The sequence below is a fragment of the Triplophysa rosa genome, linkage group LG10, assembly GCF_024868665.1.
Source record: "Triplophysa rosa linkage group LG10, Trosa_1v2, whole genome shotgun sequence".
Classification (NCBI taxonomy): domain Eukaryota; kingdom Metazoa; phylum Chordata; class Actinopteri; order Cypriniformes; family Nemacheilidae; genus Triplophysa; species Triplophysa rosa.
Window position 1 is genome coordinate 17,386,514 of NC_079899.1, and position 12,588 is coordinate 17,399,101.

At 37.6% G+C, this 12,588-nt stretch overlaps 1 protein-coding gene across 3 annotated transcripts; it reads left to right on the forward strand.

Moving 5' to 3' along the window:
* Positions 1-573: 573 nt before the first annotated feature.
* aftphb (aftiphilin b) lies at positions 574-12,519 on the forward strand. 3 transcript variants are annotated; one of them, XM_057343391.1, is made up of 10 exons: positions 574-1,122; positions 4,030-5,479; positions 5,617-5,777; positions 6,705-6,825; positions 7,026-7,082; positions 7,653-7,751; positions 8,028-8,058; positions 10,407-10,493; positions 10,867-10,987; positions 11,579-12,519. In XM_057343391.1, exons 2-10 carry the CDS (start codon positions 4,073-4,075, stop codon positions 11,709-11,711), a joined length of 2,217 nt encoding a protein of 738 aa, XP_057199374.1. In that variant the 5' UTR covers positions 574-1,122; positions 4,030-4,072; the 3' UTR covers positions 11,712-12,519. The 3 variants fall into 3 exon arrangements, 2 of the variants coding, with proteins under 2 accessions (XP_057199374.1, XP_057199372.1); XM_057343389.1 differs by lacking the exon at positions 10,407-10,493 and having other exon boundaries at positions 932-1,122; XR_008963642.1 differs by lacking the exon at positions 11,579-12,519 and having other exon boundaries at positions 941-1,122; positions 8,028-10,675; positions 10,867-10,981.
* Positions 12,520-12,588: the final 69 nt, after the last annotated feature.

A 12,588-nucleotide genomic window follows, 5' to 3' on the forward strand; every position in this document is an offset into this window, starting at 1 on the left:
AATTTCTTATTCACATCATTGCTTATTTATTTTCTATAAAGCCAGCTATTCAAGAATAAAAACTTTTAATGCAGTGCATTTTCTTACTTAAGGTAATAAGCCATGTTTTGTTGTAGATTTATATCTAGTCGTCTCTGGGCTCTGTAAAGCTGAATAACACAGCTTCTATATTATAGAGAAATATTAAATAACAACATATATGCATATTAAGAACACATTATGCATATTAAGCATAGTGTATACAAATAAATATAGTTGCATTTACGTCATGCCAAATGAATGCATTACAAACATAAGTATCCATTGCTCCCTGAACTCTTTGGATAAAAGCGTCTGCTAAATGACTAAATGTGAATGTAAACTGCATAATGCTCGGGTGGCATATCAACATATGAAATACAGAACTATAAAAACCGGCAGCTCCTGTCCCAAATAACAACAATGGGACAGCAAGTGTGGTAGACTTAACGCGGCGCTGCGCAGACTGATCAGCGTATGACAACAAAGTACCGCGAGAGTGATTAGAAAGCACAGCTTGCTCTTTCCGGCGTGATGACCAAAAGTCTGTTCCAAAATGCACTCCCATGTACCCTTGTGGACTCGTGCCTAGTGCCCTATAGGTCTGCACTTCCTGACGTCACCAAGTGTACACTAGGAGGCGGTCCACAAGACCGGAGAACGCCATTTGGGACAGGACCATCAAGGATGCATCGAATGCAGCCTTGCGCGCCTACGGAACCCGCTTGAAGTCCCAGAAGTCACTGCGGCGCGTCCATCCAAGTTCGTTCTTACTAGGCTGCCTCACAAGACCGCTCTCCGCGAGAACACAAGTCCGTTCTTTACGTTCTTCGAATTGAGCAACGGCCCAGGTCAAAACAGTGCAGATAGATTAACGCTACTCCGTACCGACAGGGGGCGGTAAAGCACTTTTTGTGATCTGGTAGAGCGATAAAGGTCTCCGCCTGGTCTCCGGTTGCATTGGATGCGGAACTCTGGATGAAAAAGCAGCAACACTGACTAAGAGCCGGTGGTTTAACTGTCAACTTAGCACAAGGAGAAGGCGAAACGACTCGCTAAGCTGATTTAGTGCCTGTCATGATCATCCATAGTGGATAGGTAAAGGTAAGACGTATATACATTGTGTACAGTCATTTTGTTGTTAAACCGCTAACGTAGATTATAACGGTTTAGAAAAGGGACATCTGATGCCCGACTTTTGACAATAAAAGGTTAAAAACCATGCATAGTCCTGTCCTGAGGATTTTAAGTGTGGTGACGGTAACAAAAACCGTGACAGCTCGCGTGCAAATACTTAATCCTAGGTTCTCGTTAATATAATTAGCCGTGTTGTTAGCTAAAACCTTGTCTTCTTTCTCTTCTGTTGTGCCCATTTAACATGTCTGTCTATATGTTTTGTTGCTGGTTGTCTCTGTTTAGAGGGAGTGAGAATTGTGATTTGCATTAATAATGTTGACTCTTGTCTGTTTTGTGACATTACCCAGACTTATCATTGTCAGCTTCACCTGCCTACGCTCTGCATGGTGTCATTTGCATTTTCCACATTCATATTTCAGTAAAATACTCATCTGTTCACTTCACTGTGACAGGAAAGGTGTCATAGGTCTTTTCTTGTTTGATTAAGTTTCAACTTAACAAGGAGCTCAGAATTTAATAGTTTGATACTGCTCGGAAGGGTTTTTGCAACTTCCTTGTTTTTTGCATAAACATTTTAATGTTTCTGTTTAATCAAGCATACAGCTTAGTTTCAGCTTTGGCCACCATCATAGGGGAGGATATAGTCTTGCCACCCACTTGTCTGGATTTACATTTCATTACATATACATTTGACAAAGCGGCCAACAGTGCATTCAAGTTATATCAAGTAAAACTCCTTGGGAATCCAGTTTGTGACCTTGTGAGTGTATCATCCTGAACCCTTTAACCGATTATTATATTACATAAAAATCAATTTAAATGAAGAATTAAGCTCGAAAGAATCTATCTTTTTATGTGAACAATAATAAGGCTTTGATGTCTTTAAATAGCCATTAGATGCATGGAATTGTTGTCCCTCTGAAACAGTGTTTGGGCTTAAGACTCACAGTCTGTTCTGTTTGTCTGAGAGCACAAAAGGAGTGGATTGGGTTTCCTCATCAGTTTACATGCCCTCAAAGAGGACATATCTATGTTTACACAGTGTGCGTGTTTGTTCGTCAGAGGAAAACGAAATACTCCAGTATGTTTCCCCATAGGCAAAATAGAAAAAATCTAGACAAAAGTCACATCGTTGCACTGGTGTGCTTTTGTATACTGTAGGTGTGCAGTATACCATGTAGCAGTACAGCATTATACTGTAGGTGACCATGTGACTAAGTTTTTCCACTAGTCAGATTACCAAAAGCCCATTAGATCATCATTCTTCATTCATGGAATGCTGACTTAACATTAGTAAGGGATAAGGAGAGCAGGAGAACCTTTTATGATAAGTTGTTTATTTTCTTATCTAAAACGGGCTTAAGGGATGTGTTTAAGTATGTTTTTCATATACCAACAGTATTATATACTAACAGTAGGACAAGGTGTTCTGGAAGATAGCAGACTGCTAAACTCACTCATGCATCGATAAATACTGTCAACAGCCCAATTTAGGTGACTAAAATATTTTTAATATTTACCCTAATAGTAATGCCAAACATACGTATATTTACAAACACAAAAATAACAGGGGTTTAAAGGTGCAATCATTTTTTTCTTAGACATTATTTTACATTTACAGTATAATAAAATATTTAGTTCTACACAAAGAAATGTGAATAAAAGCCATTTTATTTAATTTAGAGCATTTCCCTGTGCTGACATGTTGAGGTCACATGACCAGCTGAATACTACTTGCCTTGCCTAACTGTATGTTCACACCGCCGCCGTCGAGAGCGTCAAAGTGGCCGGAAGTCATTCATTTTCAATGTGAGCCGGCAGTGAACAGCGGCGTGTCTTGACCATTGAGGGCGTCGAGGAGAGTTGAAATCATGGTCAACTTTATGGTAATGAGCTATGAAGCTGTTTGGCGACAACCAATCGGAACGTAGAAGTCCACAGCTTGAGAGGATTCCAGAGAACGCAGCCCTGTAAACTTTGGTCTATGTCAGAGAGTCCTTAGTTGTTGGCAGTGCGGCCAGAGCGATTTTTGATGCTCTTGACAGCGGCTGTGTGAACCTAGCTGAATACTACTCGCCTTGCCTAAGTAACCCCTCACATACTGATAAAATGTGTACTTTGTGTTGTTTTGCACAAAAGTGTCTGCCACATGAATCACTTGCATACAAACTGTTTTTAACACACCTCCCCCAAAATGTTAGTAGCTGTTGTTACATAAACCATTTCAAGAAGCAAAACATCCATTGACTTTGCGGATTGGTCAATAATTGTTGGTTATTTTATTGCCAAGCACAAACTAATACGTTTTGTTACCCTCTAAAGCTTTCTGTCCTACAGGTGAATAATGAATGAGGCTTCTGACAACTTTACCCTCAAGCATGTCACATGTTTTTGTAATTATTGTTTTATCACTGTTTTAGTGCAAAGTGAAAACATACTAAATGCATAGATCTAAATGCAAAGTCAGTGCAATCAATATTATGAATTAATAATAAATATGTAATCAATAGAGCGTAAATATTTTTCATTTTTATTCTTCAGCAGCACAGCGAAAGGCACTGTAGTAAACAGAAAAAAACAATTAATGGGATTTTAAAGCATTCGAGTTTAAGCGAAACATTTCACAAAACAAAACTGAACATTGATACTTTGTGGCTGTCCAATCATTATCATAATGAACTACACCTTTGTTTAGTCTTGTGGCAACTTCATGTATCTCATAAACATTACCTTGGACCTAGTGGGTTACAAAGTTATTTGAAAAGTGGCACAAAACCCAGAAAATGTACTGATAATACTGATAGTAATAGCAGATTTTGTTCCCTCTAACCTTTCTAAAGTTTCCTAATCTGTCACTCCTTTCTTTCTCCCTAGGTGCATGTGTGTGCATGTGGCCCCCAGGTGCCGCTAAACGACCATGGAGCCCGCTGTCATCCGTGTGTACTCTTCCTCTCCGCCTCCATTGGACGAGGCTGGAGAGGAAGAAGAGCAGGATGAATTAGGTGAGTTTGGCAGTTTCTGTTGTGAAGGAGTGTCATCCAGCTGCAGTTTCTCAGAGATCGACACACCCACAACATTCAACCAATCAAATGCGCTAGAGGACTCGCCGCCTGACCTATCTGTGCAGGATCTCACTGTTTCGGGAAAGAGTGTATGGGCTGATGAAAAAAAACTGGTAGGGGAATCACAACAGCCTTGTGTCGTATCAAACCAAGAAACATCAAGAAATGAGACTGAGGAGTACAGTTGTGTTGAGAATAAGGAGAAAGATTCTTTAGAAATTGTTATGAGTGGTGTTGCATCCTCCGACCTCCAGAGGGAGCTCATTATTTCTAGCAGTGATCAGCACTGTCTCCCATTACCCACTGATATTAGAGACAACAGCACAGGTGAGCATATAGACAACACAGGTGATGGACATTCAGGTCTCAGTAATGGCTACAGTAAGTATTTTGAGCATGACATAGAATCTAGTGTAAGCTCTGAACTGGATGTCAGAATATCAGAAGAACAGAGCCTGCCGACATCTAACAGTCACTTATACGATGAAGACACTGCAGATCCCGAAGACACAGAAGTGAGGGTAGAGCTACGCGATGTCTCCCAGTCATTTACTTCCTGTGGAGATGCAGAGGATGCTGAGGGAACAGAAGAGACGGGGAGTATCTCAGACTCCTCTAGTCATGTTTATGGTGATGGGTCAACAAACTGTAATGACACAGCCGAAGCAGCAACATCCCCCTCAACAGATATGGATCTTATCTCTGATACACAGCTGACTGGAGATACGAGTGAAATACATGAATCTTCAGTGAACATAGAGACAGGGGTAGAAGCAGACAATACGGCTTTTAATGAGACCTCCAATGAGGACTTTGGAAATTTCAGAGATGCAACTCAGGATTTAACGGACTTCAGCCGGACTGAGTCTTTAACCCAGGAGGGATTCGCTGATTTTGTCACAGCAATGTCCAGGTGCTCCACAGACGATGAGTTTGTTGACACGGACACGCTGAAGGACTTTCAGGAGGAAGATGAGCTAGCCCAAGAAGACTGTGCGGGAGCTGAGGGAGCTTTTTGTTCAGAGTTGCCACCTAGTGACAGTTTTGCAGATTTTAGTTCAGCTCCGTTTGGTGGTTTGGCAGTGGATGAGGGTGAGAACTGGGCTTCGTTTGGACAGCAGGAAAGTGTAGAAGAAGTTGAGGATTCATGGGCAACTTTTGGGGAGGAGCAGAGTACTTTACAATATGAAGAAAAACAAGATGGTGTAACTTCAGCACCCTGTAGTGACAACCTCGAGAACACCGGAACAGACAGAGACACAGTGAGTCGTTTTTTTGTTTGTTTTTCCATATTTGCTCAATTTGGGATACTGTATTAAAATCAAGATCTCAAATTTAACTGTGATTCTAAATCGAAAAGAAGAAACAAATGGGTGTCTGTGTTGTCCATCTCTCATAGGCTGAATTCTGCTCCAAAATACAGCATCTCTTTAGAACAGCCTTTCCTTTAGATGTCAATCCTGAAATCAGTGAGGTCACAGAAGTCTCACTCCTCCAGAACATCCTGCAGGAACAGGATCCCCAGGACCAAAGGGATGCGAGTATCTCCTTTTCTCAGGGGTAAGAGTCATAGATATCAGCCCCTTATGCTTTCGTGACTCGCAGTGTCAGTGATTCCGTTTGCGAAATAATGTTGCTCAACACAAATATAAAGAATAGAGGAAATGAGATACTGCTTTTCTCAGCTTCAGTAAAGTATGTTCACTTGTTGCTGAATGTGATAGTGTATTAATGACATTCTGCCATTGCTTCTGGTCAAACAGAGCGGAGGGCATTGATTTAATTGGCATGGAGTTACTGATGCATAACACATGGGTTGGATAGCAGTGTGCACCAATGACTGTGTTCTAAACAACAAAGAACTTGTTGTAAAGCTTGTTGCTTGTTGAAAAAAAGTAAAAATACGTAGGGCTGTCAAACGATTAATCATGATTAATAGCATCCACAATAAAAGTTTGTTTACATAATATATGTCTGTGTACTGTGCATATCAATTTTGTATATATAAAAACATACATACATTCATATATAACAATATATGAAAAATCTAACAATTGATAAAATATTAGATATAATTTAAATTATTGGTAAATATAAATAAATGCATGTAAATATTTCCTATGTGTACATGTATGTTTATGTGTTTGTCAATACAAAATTAATAAGCACAGTACACAGACATATATTAAGTAAACATAAACTTTTATTCTGGATGCGATTAATCGCGATTAATCGTTTGACAGCGCTAGAAAATAGACAAAACACTTGGTGTCTTGTAAAACTGCAGCCTTGTGCTTACAACCAAATCACAGCGCTGATTATTTAGTTCAACAACACAATGTTTTATATTTTGTGAGGTCTTTTCAGTTCTCTGCTGATATTGCCAATGAAACCTCCATAAACAGTGTTTTAATATCTCCTCAGTGCTCTAGATTGTCAGCAACAGAACTTGAACTACAAGGTCTTGAATCTTTTCTACCCCCACAGGCATGATTTGGCCATGTGGTGTCACCTTCAGGACATTCACGGTGCGCATGGCCTCAAGTTCAAGTGGGCAGGTTCCCATGGCAACAGAATCTTGCTGGATTGCCTAGGAATCAGAAATATTGTGAGTTATTAGGAAGTAAAATAGATATCTCTTGCGTGGGGGGAATATACTTAGTCTCTGAATAAAAGAGTTTGGAATTGCCTGCCCTAATACAAAATTGCTTTGTACGAAAAATTGCTTTGTACGACTTTGTAAGCTTAAAATGAAAGGATAGGAGTTAGTTGTGTTCATGTTTATTGATGTCTTTTATTGTTTTGTAGTTGTTCACTGGGGAGAAGAAGCTGCCACTAATTGTGCCTATGTTTGCTGCCGGACTGGTGAGTAAAGTCCCCAACCAATGATACAGCCATTTCCCCTCCCACCAAATGAGGGCGCCCTCGCCTGAGTTTTGATTTTGTTTACTAGCACACTTGTTTGTCAATTGACCTATTTTGTTATACAGTTGTTGCAAAACTGGTGAGTAAAGTCCCCTTTACTGGTGAGTGAAGTGCTTCCTTCTGGGCACAGACTTAAAGTCCCTTTGGCCAGAAGAAATGTATACAAAAAATCATTTGTCCCGATGGCAGTAATCTTTTTAAATCGAATGACTTTTTAAGGTTGACTTTTTTTTTCCTTTTTATTTATCTATTTTTTGTGATTTTATTGATTGTGTTTGTGGAATTGGGGAGTTGATATGTGTAATGTTTATGTCAATGTATTGAACCATGCCACCAGTGTCAAAGACAATTTTCCGCTCTGTGACAAACAGAATGGACAATAAAGTTAATCTAATCTAATCTAATCTAAAATCTTAATCATCTACAATTGATTTGGGATGATGTTGTGTTTGATCATTTCCTGTTTCTGTGGTTTTGCTAAAGTCTTGATTTTTGGATTTTTTGTTTTAGGGAATGCTGGAACCCACCAAAGAGTCTCAAAAATCTCTCGCCTCACCTGCACTTTCCTCACCCGTTCCTGTGGAGAGTGGAAGTATTTTATGCACTCAGGTGTGGATAGAAGACATACATGTGGTTTTACCTACAAAACGGAGCTTATTCCCGGAGCTTTAAGAATACTTCACTGCAAACAAAACATGTGGTTCCAAACCCACATGACTTTTTCCCTACATAGTACAAAGTGAATATTTCAACAAAAATAGACAGGGTGCAGTACTTTTCAAGTTCCATGAAAGATCCTGTATTTTATTTTCCAAATGTTATTGAAAGCTGATTGTGGAAAAAATGTGTGCTTCATAAACTGATTTTCCCATGTGTGTCCTGCAGGTGGCGCCATCTTTGACCATTCACGTTGACGGTACGTCTTTTCGTCGTGCCTCTTTCTCTAGAGCTCAAGATAAAATCACTTGCCACTCACGGCAGAAATCCTACTCCTGACACTGTCGCTCTTATCACCCTTCTCCGAGCACTTCTTCTTCACGACGCTTGTTTCCTCTCTCCATTTCTCTGACTTCCTGTTCCATTTAGAGCACAGAAGCTTTCTCTCCTGGGTGCATTGTTTTATCTGTATAGATTTAATAAAACACTGAGCTGTCATAGCAGGACAAGTAGCCATTGAATTACAATTCATTGTAGGGATTTAAAATATAGAAATTTTGTCTTCTTAATTTCAGTGTTTCCTCTTTTGCCCATCGTAAAATACTACTCAATCAGGAGACAAATATGTTAATCTTTGTTTCCCTTTTATATCTTTGTATTCTGCTCTTTTGTGCCTCTTTATCTTTGTTCCTGCATATGCACTATGAAATGTCAGGCTATGGTCACTATGCTCTTCACACTCATGCACACCGAGGCTAAAATGTTCTACCTCAGAAGATGAGTATGCAGCATCACCTGTGACTAATTGCCAGCATATGCAAATACAAATATACCCATTAACACATTTTTTGGAATAGTCCCTATGCACCAGCTACTGCCTCAGGTTTGACTGAAAAAGAAAGGCTTTTTTGGAATAGCTGAATTTACTGCTGGTGCTTATTCTAAGCCATTGCATAGCTTGTCTTAAGGAGAATCGCAACCATATTTTTCAAGATTTAAATAGACTTGTTACAACTACTGAAATTTGGAACAAAAAGTATGGGTTTGGGAAAAAATTCTGTTACACAGTCTATGTACATTTTCTCTTTCTTTTCCATTATTCTATTATTTCCTTTCCTATTCTGTTTTTCCCCTGTGGTGAAGACAAAAAAATTCCCCTTATAAGAAACTACTGTGATTAATAGTGAGCGTTTCAGTAATGCACTTTTGACTTGATTGCAAACTGTGATCTACCCAGTTATTGCTTCATTCTAAAGAAATGATCCTGCTTCGATATAAGCAGTATATTATCTATCAAGCTTTTATGATAAAATGCCAGAGGAATTAATTTACTTATTTTTTAAAAGTAAAAATCATGCAAACAGTCACAAATAGGAGTCAGCTGGGCCAGTGTTTCAAAAAGTTTACAAGGTGAAATATAAATGTGATATATATATATATAAAGCATGTGCAGGTGGGAATATTTTTCTATGTGGATAAACATCTGATTTTGCTTTTACACTGTAATTCAGTTATAGTTTGCTTCGTGCAGACAGAAATTTACTCATATTTGCATTGCTTTCTTGTATTCTTGTTCATACTAGTATCTTGTATTCTAGTTCAAGGCTTTATGTCATGACAATATTGGAAAAGGTGAAAAACTGAATATAGAATCAATAATCACACTAGTCTTATGCCAAAATTTTTATCTTTTAGGTGTACAAGGGATAGTTTACCCAAAAATGACAATTCTGTCATTATCTTTCTTTGTGTTCAGCAGAACAAAGAAATGTATACAGGTTTGGAACAACCTGAGGGTGAGTAAATGATAATGAAAACTCATAATCATTTACTCACCCTCTTGTCATTTCAAACCTCTTCTGCAGAAAACAAGATATTTTAAGGAATGTTGGTAACAAACAACGGTGGTACCCATTGACTTGCATTGGTTATGTTTGTACAATAGATGCCAATGAGTACCGCCGTTGTTTGGTTACCAATATTCTTCAAAATATCTTCTTTTGTGTTCTGCTGAAGAAAGAAAGTCATGCAGGTGTCAAAGGACAAGAGAGTGAGTAAATGATGAAAGAGTTTTCATTGGAACTATCCATTTAAATAGACTTACAATGTGTATTTTGATGTTTACTGCCTGGCCCAACGTACTTCTGTTGTAAGTGCCTTACTGTAAACATGAGTTTTGCTTATTTAAAAAAACGAGAGAAAATTAAAATTGTCTGAAATCAGTGACAAAATCAGTGCTATTGAAACCAGAGCATTATTTTAACCAAAGTTGTTACATGAAATTATTTTCCTGGATAGCATTTTATGTTGTGTTTGCACAATAAACGACAGTATGACTATATCGTTCTGTCACTGTTCTGTTCATCTGTGGCTTTAATATGTTCTCCTGTTCTTTTTACCTGCCCTATCATTTCTGCAAAAAGTTACTGGTCTGCAGTCCGTTTTTGTTTACACTTTTCAAATCAAATCAACCAGATCTTCCTTTACATATTATTTTATGTGTGTGTATAATACTGTTTACATATTGTGGGTATGTAATACTTCCTAAGCTACAGTACTAATATTGAACTAACCTTCCCTGTTCTGCTATTATTGCAATGACTCGAGATGGTGGAATCTCAGAACTAAATTTGGACTATTTTGGGCCTGTGGATGAATGTAGCTCAGATAGTGAAAATGACACTCCACTACCAGGTTAGACGCTCTGGTTAGACAGTTTTGCATTGAAGTGATTAGATTATTGTGAAACTTTGCTTTCTTCTCTCTTCTGTGTGTGATTTCAAAATCAGTGCTTGACATCTTAGAATTGAACATCTTAGTCTTTGACTTCTGTCTATGACTTACTCTCTCTGGGTTTGCTTACAGTATCTGCCTGTGTGAGTATCTCTGTTTTTCTTCTATCATTCTATAATCATAATGTGCTATCAAAAGTCATTTTTGATTTTGTTTTTTCAGAATTCTCCAAAAAGACTTATGAATAGTTGCTGTGGTGTTTGAAAATGAAAGCATTTTTGTGCATGTATGCGAGCATGTTTTTTCTGCTTTTACATTTGTTTCCTGTTTGTAGGCATTGATCCAGAGTTGTATGAGCTGACAACAGCTAAAATGGAGACCAAAAGTGCTGGTCACAGCATTACAGATGCCTTCACCAAACTAATAGAATCTATGGAGAAAACCACAACAGCCAGGTTAGATATACACATGCATGAACGTACATACATTTCACATTTTGCTGTGCAAGTCTTTTGTCCACTAGTTGGAGTGTACATATGGTTTTCTCTTGGGTCATGTGATTTTGGGGGAAAAGTAAGTTGTGTACAAGTATATTTAAATTAGTGCCATATATTTTCTTATTGCAAACTTTTATCACACATTATTTGTAACCAGATACATAGGATATAGACGGTTTCATGACCCGAAGTTTTCTTCCGGTCTGTGTTTATTGATTGGTCTGACTAGTGGCTAATAAAATAACTATATTTTATTTACTTTATATTAATATTAATTTATATTACTATTTTGTTGTATAATAAAAAATATATAAAAAAAATTCTGTACAGCACTTTGGTCCACTTCGGTGGTTGTAAAGTGCTTTATAAAAAAGGTTTGCTTGCTTGCTAATAATTGTATTATATTAACAATTTGTTGAATTTCATTGTATATTAATTGTAATAAATAAGCAATAGTCGCCAGATGCAATACATGCAATTAAAATGTGTTTCTTTTAGCGTGTATGTTATGAGAGTACACTCATTATTTTGTGTTTGTGTGTATGACAGGAAGCCAGAACAAAATGAAAAAATAAGTGAAGAAGCAGTAAAGATCATCTCACTTCTCCCTGATCTGTCCTTTATGCAGGCCAGGGTTCTAATGTTTCCTTCTATCCTAACTCCAGCAGCCAATCACAAATAATCCAGCCAATCAACTTTAAGCTTCACTGTTCTGTCAGTCATCATCATTTATTCGGTTTACATACAGCAGCAATAAACCCCTTCAAAAACAGTTCACATTTAATATTTAAAATGAATTGCTTCTAGGTATGAAACATTGTAGTTCAAGCACCCAGTTTTTTGGACATGATATTTAAAACAGTATATCACTTCTTGTATATGATACACAACGTGCTATGATTTTATTTTTGAGTGCGGTTTGTAAAATTTGTGTACTTAAATGGCACTTTTAACTCAAAGAGGTGAAATGCAGAATTGCACATTTTACTACTTGAAACCACAGCCTGTAAATACTGATCCCTGTTTGCTATATATAGTATATTAATTAGTTTCTTTTTTTCTTTTTAATATCATTTAGTTCATAGGCTTCTCTACTTGGTCTGTAACTAACCATTATGTGTTGTTTTTAATTTATTTTGTTTTCACACTGTTTTCACAAACTGACCAGCACAAAGATTATATTTTTATGTAATTCTCATAACTTTAGTAAGGGAACTGTGTTTTTGCATGTTTGCTTGTGTTGTGTGATTGTGTTTTTAATGTCATGTCACTGTATTTTTTTAAGTAGTATCTGTTTGCACAGTCTAAAAATATATGTACAGTATAATGTGAATCTGACAGCAGTGCTATGACCTGCACTGTGTTAAAGATGGCTATGGTTTGTATTGTTCCTGTGGAAAAGAGATTGTAAATGGGTTTGCCTGTGTGCTCATATCATTTTCTTAACTTGTAAATGATTTTAAAATTGTAACAATAAAAGGGGCAGATTAATATTAATTTGTTATTGTTTAAATGTCTCCGTTGTTTTCTTGAATGTAGCTAAGGTCTGTTTTGTAGCT

What these genes read in the sequence shown, in the direction of transcription:
- aftphb (XM_057343391.1), top strand. Translation starts at nt 4,073, where the DNA reads ATGGAGCCCGCTGTCATCCGTGTGTACTCTTCCTCTCCGCCTCCATTG. An exon ending in CTATGTTTGCTGCCGGACTG is followed by an intron (nt 7,083 to 7,652) that starts GTGAGTAAAGTC and finishes TTTTTGTTTTAG; the next exon opens with GGAATGCTGGAACCCACCAA. An exon ending in TTTGACCATTCACGTTGACG is followed by an intron (nt 8,059 to 10,406) that starts GTACGTCTTTTC and finishes CAATGACTCGAG; the next exon opens with ATGGTGGAATCTCAGAACTA.